The 20175-nt window shown below is 45.2% G+C and overlaps 1 protein-coding gene across 1 annotated transcript; it reads right to left on the bottom strand.

The window, feature by feature from the left end:
* Positions 1–4323: 4323 nt before the first annotated feature.
* casc3 (casc3 exon junction complex subunit) lies at positions 4324–19247 on the bottom strand. Its single transcript, XM_046038345.1, has 12 exons — positions 19023–19247; positions 16966–16990; positions 16638–16693; positions 14855–15133; positions 14261–14409; positions 13147–13320; positions 12125–13059; positions 10812–10985; positions 9466–9564; positions 9218–9384; positions 7667–7874; positions 4324–7574 (listed from the first exon to the last, which is right to left on the bottom strand). Exons 1-11 carry the CDS (start codon positions 19206–19208, stop codon positions 7728–7730), a joined length of 2391 nt encoding a protein of 796 aa, XP_045894301.1. The 5' UTR covers positions 19209–19247; the 3' UTR covers positions 4324–7574; positions 7667–7727.
* Positions 19248–20175: the final 928 nt, after the last annotated feature.

Raw genomic sequence — 20175 nt, 5'->3', positions numbered from 1 at the left:
GATATTTTGTCAAAGTGAGGACATTTTGTTAAATTTCTTGACAATTTGCCAAATTCAGAACATTTAGCTAAATTCAGCAAATGTTGTAAAATTCAGGACATTTTGTCAAAGTGAGGACATTTTGTTAAATTTCTTGACAATTTGCCAAATTCAGAACATTTAGCTAAATTCAGCAAATGTTGTAAAATTCAGGATATTTTGTCAAAGTGAGGACATTTTGTTAAATGTTTTGACAATTTGCCAAATTCAGAACATTTAGCTAAATTCAGCAAAAGTTGTAAAATTCAGGATATTTTGTCAAAGTGAGGACATTTTGTTAAATGATTTGGCAATTTGCCAAATTCAGAACATTTAGCTAAATTCAGCAAATGTTGTAAAATTCAGGACATTTTGTCAAAGTGAGGACATTTTGTTAAATTTCTTGACAATTTGCCAAATTCAGAACATTTTGCTAAAGTGAGGACATTTTGCTAAATTATGAACATTTTGCTAATTTCATGATATTATGTCAAATTCAGAACATTTAGCTAAATTCAGCACATTTTTCTAAATTCAGGACATTTTGTCAAAGTGAGGACATTTTGTTAAATTTCTTGACAATTTGCCAAATTCAGAACATTTAGCTAAATTCAGCACATTTTGCTTAAGTGAGGACATTTTGCTAAATTATGAACATTTTGCTAAATTCATGATATGTCAAATTCAAAACATTTTGCTAAATTCAACAAATGTAAAATTCAGGACATTTTGTCAAAGTGAGGACATTTTGTTAAATTTCTTGACAATTTGCCAAATTCAGAACATTTAGCTAAATTCAGCACATTTTGCTAAAGTGAGGACATTTTTCTAAATTATGAACATTTAGCTAATTTCATGATATTATGTCAAATTCAGCACATTTTGCTAAATTCAGCACATTTTGCTAAATGTTTTGACAATTTGCCAAATTCAGAACATTTAGCTAAATTCAGCAAATGTTGTAAAATTCAGGACATTTTGTCAAAGTGAGGACATTTTGTTAAATTTCTTGACAATTTGCCAAATTCAGAACATTTAGCTAAATTCAGCAAATGTTGTAAAGTGAGGACATTTTTCTAAATTATGAACATTTAGCTAATTTCATGATATTATGTCAAATTCAGCACATTTTGCTAAATTCAGCACATTTTGCTAAATTCAGCAAATGTTGTAAAATTCAGGACATTTTGTCAAAGTGAGGACATTTTGTTAAATTTCTTGACAATTTGCCAAATTCAGAACATTTAGCTAAATTCAGCAAATGTTGTAAAATTCAGGATATTTTGTCAAAGTGAGGACATTTTGTTAAATTTCTTGACAATTTGCCAAATTCAGAACATTTTGCTAAAGTGAGGACATTTTGCTAAATTATGAACATTTTGCTAAATTCATGATATGTCAAATTCAAAACATTTAGCTAAATTCAGCAAATGTAAAATTCAGGACATTTTGTCAAAGTGAGGACATTTTGTTAAATTTCTTGACAATTTGCCAAATTCAGAACATTTAGCTAAATTCAGCACATGTTGCTAAAGTGAGGACATTTTTCTAAATTATGAACATTTAGCTAATTTCATGATATTATGTCAAATTCAGCACATTTTGCTAAATTCAGCACATTTTGCTAAATTCAGCAAATGTTGTAAAATTCAGGACATTTTGTCAAAGTGAGGACATTTTGTTAAATTTCTTGACAATTTGCCAAATTCAGAATACTTTGCTAAAGTGAGGACATTTTGCTAAATTCAGCACATTTTGCTAAATTCAGCAAATGTTGTAAAATTCAGGACATTTTGTCAAAGTGAGGACATTTTGTTAAATTTCTTGACAATTTGCCAAATTCACAATATATTTGCTAAATTTGTGATATTTTGTTAAATTTCTTGAAAATTTGCTAAATTCAGCAAATGTTGTTGAATTCAGGACATTTTGTCCGGTCTTCAGTTGTTTGAGGGTTTAGGGTTTGTGTTACATTCAGGTTTTGTTCAGGGATCAGGGAATTGGATAATGTCAGTTCAGGTTCTCACAAGTATAGAACAACTAGGTGTATGTATGCATGTCAAAATCAACATGCACACATCTGCTGACTATTCATCCCAAATAGAGTCACATGACCCTTCACTGATCTGTGTGTAGAAGATGTGTGTGTCATTACATTGTGTGTTGTAACATGATCGTGTTTTGTCACAGTTTCATAACCACAACAATCAGCTGGAAAACAAACTGTAACTTGAGACACAAACTGACTCCACTAATTATCCTCCTCCCCCTCCTCCTGCTGTATGCATGACCACCTCCTCCTGGAGGAGCAGGTTGCAAGATGTTACTGTAAACCGACACCACCTCCATCTTCTGACTGAAAGCAGGGAGGAGAGGACGCACATTCACGACATGCCTAACCCTTAAATGTGATGATATACTTTGTGGAGACCTGTGTTTTTAATACCCCAAAGGGAGGCCAGTCCCCACGATGTCTGTAAACAGACTCTTGTTCCCACAACATGATTAACACACACCCAGCAGATCCACATGGCAGCTGATTTAATGAAAAACTCCTGTTGTTTGATTTTACAAAACACACGATAAGCTCATTAAATACGATGCCTTGTTATAGATTAAAGGCCCCACAGATGTTTTACAGTCATGATGCAGATTGGACCAATCAGGATGAAGCTGTGAAGCTCTGCAGGAGTTCACCTGAGGTCATTCATTATTTTTTATTCTCCTCATCGCTGCACACAGATCTGGTGCTTTCACGTCTTTGGTTTAAGACAGACAGCAGGAAGCTCTTTCTATGGATATTTTTTATTCTGTTCCTACCAGTGTGGATAAGAGCACATCTTCAGACATTTACTTTCACCTCCACACAGCGGACTGTCAGAACGTTTCTTCTTCCACCACTGTGTTAAACACCAAACATGTCAGAGGAACAACTCTGGATTATGTTAGGCTGCTGCAGGACAAACGTTTCTGAAACATTTCCAGGGTTGTGGAAATCAGCGTGAAGCAGCTTCAGGAAGCCCGAAACTCAGGAAGGAGGCGAGACGGTAAAGAAACAACCCGGGTCAGACTGTTCATCAGTGTCTCAGTGTAACTGTGTGTCCACCAACGCATCAGTGAACATGTGTGTAACAGGCCCGGGGTGGACTCAGCGTGTGACATCAGCCGGACGACAGAATGGGAGCGCTCTTCTGCACACGCTCAGTGGCTCCAGTGACGGACAGACACATGACTCAGTATGGGAAACACACACACGTTTGTTCCTCTATCCCTGCGGGGACATCTCACTGACATAATGCATCTCCAACCATCACGACTGCCTGCAGTTTCTACCGGCGGGGACAGTTCATGACTCCCCGTCGGTTAAAGGCCCCACCAGGATATAAAAACATGAAACGCAAAGTCCCCAAGACCCGACTTACGGATCTTTCACGTGATGAACTTGTGAAAGATGTTTGTAAATCAGTTGTTTTTATTACGATAATTTTATGTACATCAGCTCTTATATCCCTTATTTTAAGTTATGTGATAAAAGTTATAGAGAGTTATTTTTCTGAGGACTAATGAATGAATGTACTGGCTCACTTTTATTATTTTATAATACCCGTACTGTGGATGTATCAACGTCTCCGTTACGTAATAACAAGCTATCGGTTAGTAGCGCGACATAAGCTGAATTTAACGTACTTGTAAGCGGTCCACTATTTACAAACAGGCGGGGCGACGGCTTAGGGTACAACCCTTATTATACACCCATTTGGCTTATTTTATAAATCTGAAAATTAAATGTCGCCTGGTTAAAGTTTCAGTAGGTAACTTTTATAAAAATAACCTTTTGGCATATGAGACAGTTAATCAGGTTCCTCTGGCTCCTCCTACTGATGCAAAGTACAAGCAGCAAGAGGAAGACGTGGGAGGTCTTCATCTCCTTCATCTGGTCTTCTGTTGAAACTTCATATCCAAGTTGAGTTTGAGGGCCGTGCAGTGAAAGGGTTAAATTTAACGGTCTGAGTCTGGCTTTGTGTTCAGCAGCTGCTGCTGAATATTCATGAGGAGACGCTGTCTGCAAGCTGATTGGCTGGTTGGGCCTGTCAATCACAGAGTTTGAATAATACCCCCCACATTATAAATATTCATTTTAACGGTCAGAGCAGGTGTGTTTGAAAAAATAAAAGTTCAGTGAGTGAGTCTGGTGTAAAGAGGAAAGGAAGAAATAAGGTAGGGAAAGGAAGGAAGAAAGGAAGGAAGGAAGCAAGGAGGTGAAAATGAACCTTTCAGACTGGAGAACAAACAAACAGCCGGCACTTTTCTTATTATTCTGTTCTTTATTGATCCTCTGAGTCGACGACAACGTTCTCCACATACAAACAAAACCATTGATGCATCATCATCATCACAAACAAACGGCCGCCACGTGAACACAGTCTGGTCAGCTCAGGTTAACAGGTCAGATTATTAAAAATATCAACACTTCAACACATGAAGAAGAAACGATTCGAACACTCTAAACCTTCTACCATCGACGTCGAGAAGATTCATAAACCCAACGAGCCGAAGCCCTGCAGGCTGCAGCCGTTAATGAGGAAGGCCTCCTCCTCCTCCTCCTCCTCCTCCTCCTCCTCCTCCAACAGGCCGCCGTCTTAAAGCCTTTGTCTCACTTTCAGGGAGAGAACTAAAAGCATTTTTCTGTCATCAAACCTTTTTGTAAATTTGAAATTGAGGCGGCGGTGGCTTAGTGTTTAGAGTCTCGTCGCTGCGGTGGAGCAGAACGCCGCCGTTCATGTTCTTCAAAATAAAACGTGAAGTCAGAGTCACCCTTAAGAGAAGACTTCTGCCGTAGTGAAGATCCGTCTCTTTGAAAAACAGCCATTAAGCTCGGCGTCTGCCAGAGAAACTACAGTACACATGAACCTGCTGTCGAGTCCATCTTATGGATCAGTATCGGGGCAGATCAGGGAAGATTTTAAAGGAACAGTACACGCTGAAACAAAGCCCAGTTTCTGTAGTTTCTGTAACGACTCCAACAGACCGAGACGGCGTCTGTCTAGAGGATCGTTTCTCAAAACAGACAAACTTTCACATAAACTACAGAAACTTTTCTGAATCAGGACCTCTCGTAGCCGCGGCTGCGTTTTCTGAGCATCACTGGCACAAACGCTTATTTTCAGGTTGCAGTTTAACAGGAGGCAGCGACTTAAGGACTCCAACAGGGCAGGAAGTCACGTGGCGCAGCGCGTTTGGCGTTAACTTCCTCTGGCAGAACGAGCTTTCACATTTTACCCGTTTGTGCATCATCACGCAGGACAAATCTGGAATATTTGTCTTTAATTTGACCTCCAGCGCTTCATTCATACATTTAATGTAAAATAAACTGCAGGAGGAAGAAGAGGAAGAGGAGGCCACTTCTAAACAAGCGTGTCTGCTTCCCTTAACTCAGGAGTGATGAAGAGCAGCTCGTTTCAGCCTCATGAAGTGGTTTCTCTCAACAAAAGGAGTCAGCAGAGTCACCGTTTCCCTCCTGCATTTACTAACAATAATAATAATAATAAAAAAGAAAACCAGTATTAAAATCAAACAGTGACGTTTCAGAAAGGAAAGGAATAGAAAAGTGAAAGCTAAAGCCTCGCCGCTCCTTCTCTCTAACTTCTGTTAACATTCGAGGTCCCTGCAGATGAATCAGAAGCTGCTCTGAAGCAGAATTATTACAATATGTTTCTATTTCATCCATTCAAGCTTCTATATACACATTTAGATTTCTATATACAGCGACGATAAACGCCTCCACCCGGCGGCGGCGGCGGCGGCTTCTCTCAGACGGACGACAGACTTTGTGCAACTTGTGCCTCTAATTTGACTTTCTGCTCATCAGGAGGAAGAAAACGAAACGCTGCCGTCAGAAAATGAACTGTGCGATCGGACGAGCAGATTAACTGAGGTTTTAAAAGAAGGGGGGCGCCGCTGATGTCACACGTTAACGTCTCTTTAAAAGTCCCCGGGTGGGCGACGGCAGTCCTGTCGTGTCTTCAGTTAAATTATTATTTCATTTTAAATGAGACACTAGCTGCTACATTAGCTTCCATCTGCGATGTGATAGGTTGCTCTGTGTGAAACGGCCGGTGCAGTTCAGAGGTCGTGAGTCCTGGTTAACTTGTAGTGACTCCAACCACCAGGACAGCTGTGATTGGTCTGTGTGTCTCTTCCGGCTGGGCGGCCATCGCTAAGCTAACAGTGGATGTGACGCAGCTGTGGGGACTAACCTGGAGGTTTAAATCCGCTTGCAGGTCTTTTTTTTTTTAATCCGGCTGTCCGTGTTTTTGTCGTGTTGCAGGAAAGTTAAAAAAAAAAAAAAAAAAAAAAAACACGTCTCCAAGCTTAAAAAAATAATTACAGATTTGTATTGTTTGGTCTTTCCCAGCTCTGACCTGCAGATAAACACCGCCGTGCTTTAGTTTTCTTATTGGAAGAGAAACGACAGCAGTTTCTATTCTGCTCTCACGACTGCTGCTGAGTTAAAACGCCAACAATCGCGTCGACGAGCGGTCGATTTATCAACTACTAGATCAAAAGAAACTGAAATGGCGAGACTTTTCAGATCATTTAAACACGCGACCTTTGACTCTGAGAAACTGTGACGGCCATTTTACCGACTAAGCGGTCTTGAGTCGCAGCCTCCGGTCCGGGACAGATTTCTGAATCCAGGTTTCACATCTAAAGTGAGTTCTAGTAACGAGCACAGAGCTGACGAGTTAAAGAAACAAAACAGAGAAAGAAAAGTGAACTGTCCGTCTGTGAGTCTAACAAACTGCCACCATCTGCAACATCTGGAGGAGTTCAGGAAGCACCGGGTCAGCCATGAACGTATCAACGCGACACTGAGAGCTGCATTCAAACTATGCACACAACCGATTCTCACAGACAGCCCTCAAACTAACCGTCAGCTGTTAAAATTTCAGTGTGCTTCAGTTTTTATCTTGCTAAACGCTTTTGGAGGAGAAGTGACGCACACGAACCTCCAGTTTCCTGTTAGAACAGCTGGTCTACAGTGAGCTGAGAGAGAAACCGTTTATACCGTCTGTTTTCAGTCCGACGTTTCAACACAAAACGTTACTGCGAAGAAGAAGAAAAAAAAAAAAAAAATACTAAAACAGACTTTCTCTGACCCCAGCGTTGCGGCTCAGAGTCCGACTCCGTGAGGCGCTAAATGCTTCAAAGAGGCTCTAAAGGGTTCAGAGTCGTCAGTCCGACAGGCAGAACGTTTCCAGGTTCAGCTTTGTTGCTCAAAGACACGTTGGTGGGATCAAACCTGTGGCTGCAGAGTTACAGAACAGTCGCCAACCCGCCTGACTGCTACAAGGATGAAAACTAAGAGGAGAAAGAAAAAAAAAAAAAAAAGTAAAATAGGAGGAGGGGAACAGTCATTTTCCACCAGCGACGCTGCGGGTCACCACCTTCGCCTCCCACCATCCGTCCGCCTGCCCCCCCCCCCCACCTCCCTTGGGTGACGCGGGCGGTTGTTGTTGGAGACTGCAGCTCCTCACTGACCCTCCCACCAGCTCCTGCAGACAGAACAAAGGAGAACCTGCTCTCAGACACGACGGCCACACGTGTGATGTCACAAACACGGAGCAGCCGTTCAGCGAAAACTCACCTGTAGCTCCTGGATCAGAGCGAGCCCGAGACTGGGCGGCCGGGAGGGGCGAGGGGCGGGGTCACTCTGAGGCAAAGTGCAACTCCGGAGGGGGGGGCTTGATGGTGACGGGCTGGGAGGTGCGGCGGGGGGGCGACGGTTTGGGCTGGGCCTGCTGCTGCATGGTGTCGTAGTACGTCACACCGCCGTACGTCACCTGGGCCTGACCCTGAGACAGAGAGACGACTGCATCATCAGAGGAGCTCGGATCCAAAAGCACGAATATTAAATATGATTTGTCTCATTTCTTTTGAAGACGTAAAAGTGTTCCTGTCACCGTTAAGACAAACCGTCAGTCTGGATCCTTCAGCAGACTCGGACCTGAGGACTCAACGTCTTTATTGATTGTAAATATAAAAGGTTTATTAGCCCGAGATGTAAACAAGCAGAGCGAAGAATGAAGTTAACGGAATAAACTGCATTATTTTACAACAGACAGGCGGGAACAACAAATCCATAAACATTACTATATGAAATTCAGCTATTTTAGTTATAACAAAGTTCAAACCTAATTAATTTAGAAAGGCCCGTACAAAGCAAGTGAAAACTGAAAACATCACATTGATTTAGGGCTGGGCAATAAAACAATAATAATAATTATCGCAATTTAATTTTCCTCAATAATAATATGATAAATGTTTGATTAAATTTGTATGAATCACAAACAATTTGCACTTAATTTTTCTATTAGAATAATAATTTTGTTGAGAAAAAGGGACTGAAATAAGATTTACTAATCATATTTGTTGAGAAAGATTTCATCATAAGAGTTTTTAATGTTCCACCTCAGACTTGTGAAGCGATCCTCTGTTAGGCATCAAGTGTTTGTCCCGTTCTGACCATAAAGAAAAGTTTAAACGCATTAATTAACCATCCGGTTTCTTCAGTTTTCACTCAGGAGCAAAAATCAGCTTTTACACTAGAAAGAAATAATGATTTGACTTTTATTGTGATAATTATTATAATTATTATTATGAAGACCAGTCGGCCACTCGGCCACGTTTTAGTGAGGACTTAAAGTTAATTAAAGAGCTGATCATCTTAATGATGGTCGGTCACTATTCCACATAACGGCAGCTGAATACAGGAACGTGAACCAAATCTCTTGTGGCGTCGTTACGTTGTTCCCTTAACTTAATAAAGCAGTTGTGTCCAGGTACTTTGGAGCGTCGCTGCGAGTTTGTGAAACTTCTCTTCTACCCTCGGCCATTTAATTAAGGCTGACGACACGAGCGGGAAGCTTAAGGACCAATCACAGCTGTTCATTTTGTGACGTCTGCAGCTTCGTTTTGAAGAATCTCGCATTTCAGGAACGGCGTGCATGATATTTCCTGAGCAGCTCGCCCTTTGCAGCGACACTACGTGAGCTTTGGGTAAAGTTGGCGCTCTAGATTTGTGTTCATGCGTTTAGTCTGATATAAAGTTTCCTAACATTTAGTAAAAAAACATTTCATGTACGTTGAGAGGCTGATCGACGGCGTTCATAAAGCCTGTATAGCGCGGAGCGGGTACCTGTGGAGTCGGGTACATGGTGGGGTAGGGGAAGGTCATGACCCCTGGCGGAGGGTAGAATGGCGGCGGCAGCAGCTGCTGTGGTTGCCCTGGCGACAGAGAAACAGGAGGGCCTCCGTAGAGGGCGGGGTTAGCGATCGGGCCTCCCGATTGGTGGGGATGGAGACCTGAGGACGAGGCAGAGAGATGAGTAACGCACACAGAAATAAAACATCGACTCATCCTTAAAAACAAGAGACGCCACCGACCCGGGTGGGGCATGTGCATCTCAGGCTGGACCAGCATGCCTTGCGGCGGGATGGGGGCGGGGCCTTCCCCGTGGGCGTAGATTGGTCCCTGGTACGACACTGAGACAGAGACAGAGGAAGGTTAATGACGGCACATTCACTCAAGTACAATCGTGCAGTACTTCTACTTCACAACGTCACAGAGGAAATATATTTTTATTATCTGAGCGCTGCAGTTTCTTGTTTTAAGTGAAGCAGCTTTAAAATATGATGCAGCAGCTTCATCCAACCTCCCAACGCTGCTCACACATGACCGGGCAAAACTCTGCGTAATGACAACTTTTAATTTAAGGTTTTACTCAAGCAAAAGATCAAGTACTTCTTCCATCACTGATCGGTTTCTATCAAACTTCTCAGAATCCCAACCGTTAACAACCTGAAGCTAACAGACAGTTTTAAAAACAACATCGTGATTTCATTTTCCTATAAATGTTTGCTTTAATTCAAAAAAACAAACAATTTAGCAGTTTAAGATTTTTATTTTGTTGATGAAAAAAGATTTGACTTAATTTAACTTTGAACAGAAATCTGACACTGATCCTGTTAATTATGGATATCAAATTAATTATCGTGTTTTGCGTGAATGTTTTATTGCTGGTCTGTCGCGAGCCTGCATCGAACACAAGTCCAGACCAGAAGAGTCTCTTAATAAGCTCGTCGTCGTTAATGATCTCCAGAGTCAGCAGCAGTCACCTCCAAAGTTAACACAGTTGATAAAAAGCTGCAACTCTTAACAGACTCAGACCCACAGAAAAACACAGGTGTGTGTGAGAGACGGTGACACCTGAGCTTTACTGCCCTCTGCTGGTCGGCAGGTGAACTACTGACACACCCATCTCTGATTTCCCTCCTGACGCTTTTCTTAAAAACACGTCAAACCTCCAGGTTTTTTGTAATTATCTAATCTGCTTGGTTCTTGATATATTACAGGGTTTTCTGTACGGAGGTTAGAAGTGATCCTGTAGATTGCCTGTACTTTATTTGTGGTATATATACTACAATATGTTAGTATTTCAATTACATCTGTACTATTTGCTTAGTGTCTGGGCTGCTAATATCCAAGCTTCAGATAGTTTACCAGAGAATCACCTTTCACTTTCAAAAAGAAACTTAAATCACTGAAGAAAATTAACTTTTCCAAGATGTTCTAATATTTTTTTTAATTACATCAGATTATCGGACTAAGATCAAACAGGTCAGAACTTTCTTGTTCCACGGAGACATGGACCGTCACTAACAGCTGCTCACTGACTCATCTTCACCCGATATCCAGTGTGCGTGTGTTGGATTTAATGTTTTCATCTTACTGGGTTCGTAGTAGTGTCCCTCCATCACTCCCAGGTGCATGGGCGGCGCCGGCTCCGGTACAGCCCTCTGCCGCTGGGAGGAGTAGCGTTTGGCCCGATTGGCGCCGACACCGATCTCCTCTATGCCGGAGAACTGAGGCGGGCCGCCGGGGATGTGGATTGGGTTGGGGAGGCCTGAGGACGGAAACATGAGACAGTCTGTTTCAGATAGATTCACTCTGCAGAATGAACTAACGGGGTGACGCTTATTTAACACGAAACTGCTGGAAACGTAGCGAAGCTGAAGTAACGCGTCGCTCGAGCTTTTTCCTGGAGACTGTACGACTCCAGCCAGACAGCTACATTAATTCATTTAGCTGATGCTTTTGTGTCAGAGGACGCACGTCTCTGGACGCGTCACAGTGGGGATGTTTCCACGGGGCATGACCTTATGGAAGAGGCTATACGGGGAATACTCGGCGAGTCTGTCTGCAGATGAACCGGGAGGAAGTCGGACACAGAAACGGCAGAGAACCCAGTCAATTTTCAAAATAAAACACCCCGTGCAGACTCACCGATAAACACAGTTAAAACAGACAGAAAAAAGAAAGCGTTTAACTGCGTAGCCTGCGTGGTGGAAGCAAACAACAAAAGCTGAACAAGTCAAAGACGTCTGGCAGACAAAACGCTCTGTTCTTGAAACGCGTTCCCGCCACAATATCAACGCAGACCGCTAGTGTTGTAGTACTCGAGACCGGCCTTAAGACCACTCTTTGATGGTCTTGGTCTCGGACTCGACCGTATTTGTTACTCGGTCTTGGTCATTGAGGACTCTGGATTTTATTTCAAGACCGTAACTTTGGGAATATCAATAAATTGCTTTTGCATTGTCTGATTTATTTGTTAACAACCTAACTTTGATTTGATGTAAAACTTATTGCTTCAAATCCAACAAATAACCCTAATTAAAAATGTGTTGTCCCCGGTAACGACCGTCCCCCCTCCCTGCGATGGTCAGCATGGAAAAGGAGCGTTGAATAAAGACTCTTAAGTTGATTTCAGCTCTTACTGTTTGTATGTGGGTGTTTTAATGGGAACATTTGAGAAGTACCTGTGATCTTGTTCCACATTTTATTCTGAGTCATGTAATGAGGGGAACTGGTCTCGGTCTCGACTTGGTCTCGGCTAAAACACTGCTGACCGCCACATATTGATTTTTTTTTTTTTACTAGGCCTATGTAAAATCTTATTTGATAACAGAGCGCTGTAGTGCATTCGCGCAGCACATCCTGTCGCTCGTGTCAGTTCCCCGTGTTAAGGTCGTCTCCCCTCACCTCTGATCTCAGACCGCACGTAGGACGTCGGACTCTGGCGCCAGCTCTGTCCTGCCAGACTGAGTCGAGCCACGTCCTGGTCCAGCTCTGCCAGCGCCCCTCCTCCCGCCTGACTCGGCCCGTCGCCTGCTCCCGCCCAGCTCTTCCCTCCCACGCCGCTGGGGGAGGACGAGGCGTTCCCCGCGGCTGCGGACTCCTCCACGGACGGCTGCTTGCTGCCCAGGTCTGCGGGCCGAGAGCGAGTCCGGCGAGCCGCCGAGTAAGACTTGCGCTCCACCGGCCGCTCGGTGGGAGGAGAGGCTTCCCGATTGGTCGCCGCAACTGACGACTGAAGGGAGGGGTCAGAGGTGGGGGAGGAAGCAGCCAATCCTGACGCAGATCTGTCGGCGCTCCCTTGCTGCTCCTGTTGCTGTCGCCTCGGCGATGCAGACTTGTAACCGCCCGGCTGTGATGCAGTCGTCGTCGTCTCGCTAAGGTCCTGTTCCCGAACGCCTCCTTGGCTGACTGTGATGTCCTCAATGACCACAGAGGGTCCGCCCCTTCCACCGCCACCACCCCGCCCTCCTCTGCTGACTCCACCCTTGTCTCCTGTGGGGTCGGACTGAGCTTTAGGGCCCTGTCGTTCCCTGGGATGCATCTGGGGTGCGTTTGATTCATTATTCCTGTAGTGAGGCGCGGGGTGCGTCTGATTCTGGTAGGACAGTCTGTTGCGGGAGGGAGGCGGTCTGGAGGAACTGCCGCCACGCTGAGCAGAGGAGAGAGGGAGCGAGGATGGCGGTGTAGAGGAGGGGTGGGGGGATGAAGGCGGAGGAGCTCCTCCTCGGTTCAGACCTCCTCCTCCTCCTCCTCCTCCTCCTCCTCCGCTGTGCCACGATCGGACCGGACGCTCTCCTCCGTCTCTCCAGCGCTTGTCTCTGCTGGGAGACGTACTCTGTCTGCAGGGGGACACGGTTCAGATTAAAGTCATGCAGGGAACTCGTTCATCAGACTGCAACAAGGTCAAACTCCCTCTCTTTTCTCACCTGGGCCGCCGCTGCCTGTACGACCGGTCTCCGGAGCCGCCGCCGTTTCGGATGTCGTAACCGTAGATGGCGATGAGCTCCTCGCGGCTCTTCGGCGCCTGCTCCTCTTCCCTGAACCTGTCGTGCTCCCAGCGACCCTCGTCCTTCCACAACTTCCTGTTTCGACCTTTAGGTCTGAGAAGAGACAAACGGGGAGACACTGAAAACCTCTGCCGTCCTGCTCAGAGTGGATCCAAGCAGCTTATATTTACTACAAACTGTTGTACGTGACATTAAAACCGTTCTCGTCTTTACAGAGAATCACTTATTACTACTTCACCGCCAGTTTTAGATGTTCGCTGCACACTTTATTTTTTTTAAATTGCCAAGTCGTCTGCTCTGTTTTCATCTTATGCATTTTGTGTTTCAAGAGGCGCAGAAATAAAGTTCAAGACTCATTAGAATTTTAAGGACAACTACAAAACACAGAAAACTAATCACCAATTAAAATAATTAAATAAACCAAACTGCAGTTAAAAATAATCTTACTTAACTATCACGCCGTATATGCAGAGTCTCATCAGCTGGGAGGAGATGATTCTCGCCGCTAGTCGCCGTTATCAGAATATATATTTGTTTTTCACTGCGTGAGAAGAATGATGTGTGGCGCTCAACACGTTAGTCTACACAGCGTGACTGAGAGGTCAGCAAACCGTTTATGACGGAAGAACGCACAGAAGTGAAACCACAGACGCCAGCTTGTTGAAGATTTTGTGGCTGTGTGGGCGGAGTCAGATAATCCATTAAACGCCGCCCACGTGAGAGTAGCGTCGTCAGACCCACTTACAACGTGTGTTCAGCAGAACACGGAGGCTGTCAAGCAGCCTAATGCTAAAAGTTTTAGCATATTTCAGTGGTTTCATCTGTAGCAATCTGCATCACGAGGCTGTAACTAAAATGTGGAAGACGAACGGAGAAGGTGACGAACCTGAAGAGGCAAAAATGGCGACAACATATCTGTAACATGGCCGCTCCGCGACACAAGTACTTTCAGGGGGAAACACTGCGCAGCCGGCTGCAATCTGAAAACTACGTATAGCCCCTTTAAATAAAATATCACCAGTAATAGCGGTACCTCTCCTCCTCCTGAGTGTGTCCTCTGACGTCGTGCTCGAAGAACAGACCCTTCCTCGGGATGTAGGCCGGGTTCTTTCTGTCCTCGTCATCGTCGAGCTTCTGACCGGGTTTCCCTCCGTCCTTCGTTTCAGGGTCGTCTGTAGACTCCTGCATGTGTGTCAATGACAGAAGACGACTTAATGACGGCAGCGTTCAGCCATCTGATGTTCTGGGAATAAAGCGGCTTTTAATTTTAAGGTAAAAAGACAGTGATACACATTTAAGCCTCTGAGATGTTCAGAATTACTAGATATTTCAGTGTTGTGTGTGTTCTATAGATCCAGATCTACAGGATAACACTCACTGCAGGCGTGTTTTAGGACGTGTGTATTTAAAACACTGAATTAGGAAGCAAGCAGTGAAACTGACGCAGCTGTACGTCCAACATGTTGTCAGTAATAAAGTTATTATGTCTGGCTGAATGTTTGTTTGGCCCCGTGTTCACAAATACACAGGAGGACATTTTCAGCGGCGGATTAATCCACATGCGGCGCTCTGAAAACAACAGTGAGATATGAAGCTGTGGCTGAAACACCAGCAGGGGCCGTCTCACCTGTCCGTCGCCGCTCTGGCGCTCTCCGGCCAAGTTCCCTTTCACTTCGGCCTTGGTCTCCTCTTTGCTCTGTCCTCCTCCTCCCTCCTTGTCTGCCACGTCCTCCTCTTCCTCCCCCTCCTCACCACCCTGTTGCTCCTGCTGCTCCTCCTCCTCCTCCTCCACCACCTCGGCCTTTGTGGGGCCTTCGTCGGCAGCTGGGGGTTTGGGCTCGCTGGCTGCTGCCGCTGGAGCTTCTTCGTCGCTGAAATGCTCCGCCTCCTCTTCCTCCTCCACTCCCTGAGGGAACACGGGAATATGTCGTTTAACGAACCTCAAACCGACGGTCCAGTACGGTCTTTCTCAGGATCGCTGTCGGACGCCGGAGCGGTTTTTACATTTATTAACTACTGACTGAATGGCGGGAGTGGTCCATTTTCTGCCAGAGTTTTAGTCACTTCACACGACAGACGTGTTTTATCTCACTGGACTCTGGATGATGACTGAAAAAGCAGAATTTCTGAACGGGTGAGCAGAGGCTACTGGCTTTAAATCAGCATGTCGGCCGTTTTTCTACTACTGCTCCTCTTTTTTCCTTGTTACATGTGTACACAGGATATGGTTTGGTTCTGTAGTTTAAGGCGCAGCAGGAGTCCTGGATTCTGACATAAACTGCTCTTGTATAGTTTTTATTTCTGTTCTTAGTTTTTACTTCATATTTACTCATGACTTTATTTCTCTCTATTCGTCGGTCTTTATGCTGCTGCATCACCCGCCCCCCCCCTTCCCCTTCGGGACCAATAAAGGCTGATCCTTTATTGATAAGCCAGCGTGTTTCCTGCTGAGACGCATCTTTGGTCTCCACATCAGCCTCTCGGTGAGATCTAAGACCACCAGTGTGAACGGTCGACCAAAGACTTCTGAGTGCTGACGGAGACTATTGAACAGGAGACACACTCCTGCTATTTAAAACATGATCTTTGGAAATAAATTGGTTTTACCCGCTTTTGAAAAAAGAACAACAGGCTCCAGATGTGTATTTCAAACATTTCCCACAGAACGACGGGGGTGCGGTCGATACCGACCACCAGCTATAAACAGCCTGTTGGCCTCGAAAACATTAACTTAGCTCTCCTTATTAGCTAGGCGCCTTATATGCTTGCTCATAACTTTTATAAGAGGGACGAGCGAGAGGATGTGCTGCACGAATAGCCTGCAGCTCTGCAATCAACTACAAGTTTTAAATAGGCCTAGTAAAAAAAAAGGTGGAACAACACCCGTGGGCTGCGTGAAACACAATCTATACGGTGGTGGCGATGAACCGCCGCTGAATTATGAAATTTCACACATTAACTGATATCAATGGGCCACTTATGTTTTGCAGGACAGCAACACATTTGCCAAATTTTTAGGAAGTAACACTAACTAGCCGTGTGTCGTTACTACGTCTTCTTCCAGTGTGGAGATCAACACTTCTGTACAGCTTTGTCGTGTAAACAAACTGTACATCTGAAAGTTCAATCATATTTCAAACTGGCTGTTAAAGACGAGCTGAGTTCAGGAAAGCAAGTTAGGGACGTAAACTGGTCCTTTTAAGCTAATGAGGAGACGTTTCTTGGTAAATAGTTTAATTCTACAGGAGGGAGAGAATAAATGAGCTGGTTCATGGTTAAAGGAAACATTTTTCCTTGGGGGAGGCCTGAACAGTCTTTCAGTTTAAGTTTCCTGATCTTACTGGACCTGCAGGAGCCGCGGCAGACTTCACAGCGCTGACCCTGCTCTCTGATAGATTTGTGTGTCTTACCTCTGAATGGGAGCCGTTCTCCTCCGGATCTGCACTGTCGTAGTCGGACAGAACCGCTGAGGGGAACACACAGAACAAAAGAGGGGAAGATCATTTGAGGGTCGAGGTTCAGAAAACAACAACAGGCCTCACAGGGCTCCTCTGGCTCAGGTAGGTAACAAAAGGGCCTGTACCCAGCTAGCCAGAAACAGAACCCGAACAGAGGAATTATTAGTATTTGGATTACAGTCATGTTTTACAAGCTGGTGCTTTGTTATATTCACACTTTTTAAATCTAATGTTTATGTTCTTGGTGCCAGAAGCTGCTGTGAAGTGAGACATGTCTTACCTTCTCCTACTCCATCTTCACTCTCCTGCAAAGAGAGAGAGACACAAATAAATCAGCATCAGCGAGTGTTAATCTGCAGGAAGCACATCCAAACAGTCGCCGAGGGAGCTGCCTGCTGCGAAGGACTTGAGTGAGAGGGATATGAAACTTTGCTCAGGGAGCTGTAGGGACTTTTCTAATCCCATTACTCGATTAAATAATCTACAGCATACTTGATTACTGCAATCCTTTTGCTTGGCGCCCTGTGTGCCGGGATCAGCTGTAACGTTCCAACCCAAACTCACAGACGGACCAGTCGGAGAACAACAACAACAACAACAACACGTTTCTACATTTACAGCTAAGAAGCAGAAGTCTCACCTTTGCTGGCCTTCATCTCCACTAGCAATCATGATCTACATTAAACGCCAACGCTCACAGACAGACTCACCGCACAGAGCTGCTGTTTTCTGTTGGCTTGAAATGATCCCTGACTCTGGACACTTTCTGTCTTTGTCTCTTCTTCGTCCACTTTGCAAACAGCGCCATCAAATCACACCGCCTGTGCGACAGTAACAATCATCCGTGCAAAACAGCGCGCTGATTAAACGGTGCAAATAATGAGCAGAATTAATTCTTTCAGCCCGAGTGGGTACTGATTACACTGATCATCCCTTTCACTGCTGTTGCTTCCCATCTGGAGAAAGATTTCAAACCAGTTCTCTCCCTGAACCAAACAGGAAGCGCCAAAGCGGCGGCCATCGTCTCCACAAAGAGGCTAAAAAGGGCCTCTCCTTTTTGCTGGGCGTTCGGACCAAAAACTGTGACCCAAAATGAGAGGAACAGATCTGTGAGTCTGAAGGTTTAACAGACACCTTACTGTTACAGTAACCACTGAGCAGGATGAAAACCCTACAGCAGTGGTAAAGCGAGGGATCGAGCTTAAAAATAAATCAGAAATGACAGAGAGGCTTTCTGTAACTTCAGGGTTGGGAAACCCCGAACATGGCAGCGTGGAGTCTGTCAACTTTGCCATGACAAACATCTGGGAGACATGTATCGTGTTTTGTTTGAGCGTAAGAAAACTTTCCAAAGTAAAATCTGGGTGTAAATCCACTTTGTTATTACAGCAGATAAGACAACACTGAAGAATGTTTTACTCCCGTCTGAATATTTCATGTTGAACTTCACACCAGCCTTGGTTTTGCTTTACACTACTCCACACAATGTAATCCTGCTCTTGAGGCAGTCAAGTCTGAGCACAGGCTGCACTGTGGTTGGTCCTGGACAGAAAACCAGGTCCAGCAAATCCTGATTAAACCACAAAAACATTTCAGCATTTCTATGCGGACAACCCTGCCTCACATCAGGCCCCTGAAGCACACGCGTGCATCTGAGGAAGTGTCACCCTTTCACACGGCCTGCCCCCTCGAAGGACTTCCAGTTGTTGGTTTAATGGAGGAACGGTATGCTGGTCTTGTCTCCGTGGCAGAGGAGCTAGCAGGATGGAGCGGCGGCCTAGCTGCGTACCCGCACCTCTCACACACACACCTGGGTGGAAGCGCCGTCTTCTTACATAGCTGGATAACTTGGAGCAAACAGCTTCGTATCTCCGGTAAAAGCTGCAGAAGGTAACCCGAGGGGGGGGAAGCAGCTCGGTGTTACGGACACATTTGTTTCCCCTGACAACGCGTTCCGGCGGCTGGCGCCTTTTCGCCTCGGTTTCACAAAAAGGGAACTTAAAACTCAGTTAACTACGCGGACAGCTCACACGGAACCCTGCTCGTCTAAAACACCACGTATTAAAACAATATTAATCACAGATATCGATATATTATTGATAACGTACAGGCAGTTAAACAGCTAACTTGTAGTTTCCTTTTAAGCTAACGCCGCCCACTGAGGGAACATCCAGGTTTTAAGAGTTAAACGCGTCTAAAATAAATAATTAACAGTTTATATCTCTTCTTATGACACTAAGAGGAGCCAGGACTCGGTCCCGGGGTGAAGTTTCGGGGGCAGCGGGTCCCTGTGGCCCCCAGCTCGGGGAGCTAACCTCCGGTGTGTTAGCTACTCACACACTCGGACTCCGCTTCGCTCTTCGGCTCCACTCGGGTCACCGCCGGCTCCGGTGGTTCTGGTTCTTTCCCCCGGCTCTTGGTCGCCGGGGACCCCGACCTCCCGCTGTCCGAACCCGAACCGGACTCGTCGTCGTCCTCGCTGTCCTGGGACGCGCGCCTCCTCCTTCGCCGCCGGTCCGCCATCTTAGGTCTCGAATGGTTGGAACCGGAAGGATGCGAGGAATTGTGGGTAGGCGAGTTCTTCTTCTCTGAGTGAACGGCTGATCGCATACCGACCTGTTTAGGTGCAAACCGCCACCTATTGAACCGGAGGGCGTAACATCAAGGCTTTACATCAGGTTACATGAAATAAATAATAAAAACAAATAAACTAAATGTTCCGATCTGATCCTGTAGATTTAAATCAGCATCACAGAGAACCTGACATCTCACATCTCCACGCTGCTGAAGAAAGCTCAGAAACAACTCTACTTCTTGAGGAAGCTTAAGAAGGCCAAACTCCCACACCAAGTTCTTGTCAGCTTTTACAGAGGAGCAACTGAAAGCATCCTGACCGGAAACATCACTAACATGAGATGTGCACGGCCCAGGATCGGTGATTCAAACTGCTCAGAAGATCATTGGTACCCATCTCCCGAGCATCAGCGATATCGGTGAGGTGAGGTGCCTGCAGAGCCCAAAGGATACTAAAGGACAGCGCCCACCCACCCACAGCCTGTTCACCCTGCTGCATGCTGGGAAGAGATTTTCTGCTGCCGCATCACCAGACTGCAGAGCAGCTTTTTCCCCAAACTACCAGATCCTTAAAGAGGTGGTATTCTGCTCATTTTCAGGTTCAAAATCTTATTTAGAGGTTGTACCAGAGCAGGTTTACATGGTTTAATATTTTTGTCATACTGCACATTGCTGCAGCTCCTCTTTTCAGCCTGTGTTGAAGGCTTCGTTTTAGCTATGGAGTGATACATATCGTCTCTAAATGATCTTTGTTGGGAGTTGCACATGCTCAGTTCCTAGTTAAGGACTACTAGCCAATCAGAAGCAGAGAAGGGCGGGTCAGCGAGAAGCCGGTAAACAGCTCGGGTTCAGCTGTACATGTTGCCGACCAGCTTGGCAACATGGACTGGAGCGAGAGTTTCAGAGCGGTGAGTTA

Source organism: Micropterus dolomieu, linkage group LG02, assembly GCF_021292245.1.
Source record: "Micropterus dolomieu isolate WLL.071019.BEF.003 ecotype Adirondacks linkage group LG02, ASM2129224v1, whole genome shotgun sequence".
Classification (NCBI taxonomy): domain Eukaryota; kingdom Metazoa; phylum Chordata; class Actinopteri; order Centrarchiformes; family Centrarchidae; genus Micropterus; species Micropterus dolomieu.
The sequence above is the reverse complement of the archived record's forward strand: the minus strand, read 5'-3'. Positions and strand labels throughout refer to the sequence as shown.

Coding starts and splice junctions, on each gene's coding strand:
- casc3 (XM_046038345.1), bottom strand. CDS start 19,208: ATGGCGGACCGGCGGCGAAGGAGGAGGCGCGCGTCCCAGGACAGCGAG. Junction 13,321..14,260: donor CACACTCAGGAGGAGGAGAG/GTACCGCTATTA, acceptor GTCTCTTCTCAG/ACCTAAAGGTCGAAACAGGA. Junction 9,385..9,465: donor GATGCACATGCCCCACCCGG/GTCGGTGGCGTC, acceptor CCTCGTCCTCAG/GTCTCCATCCCCACCAATCG.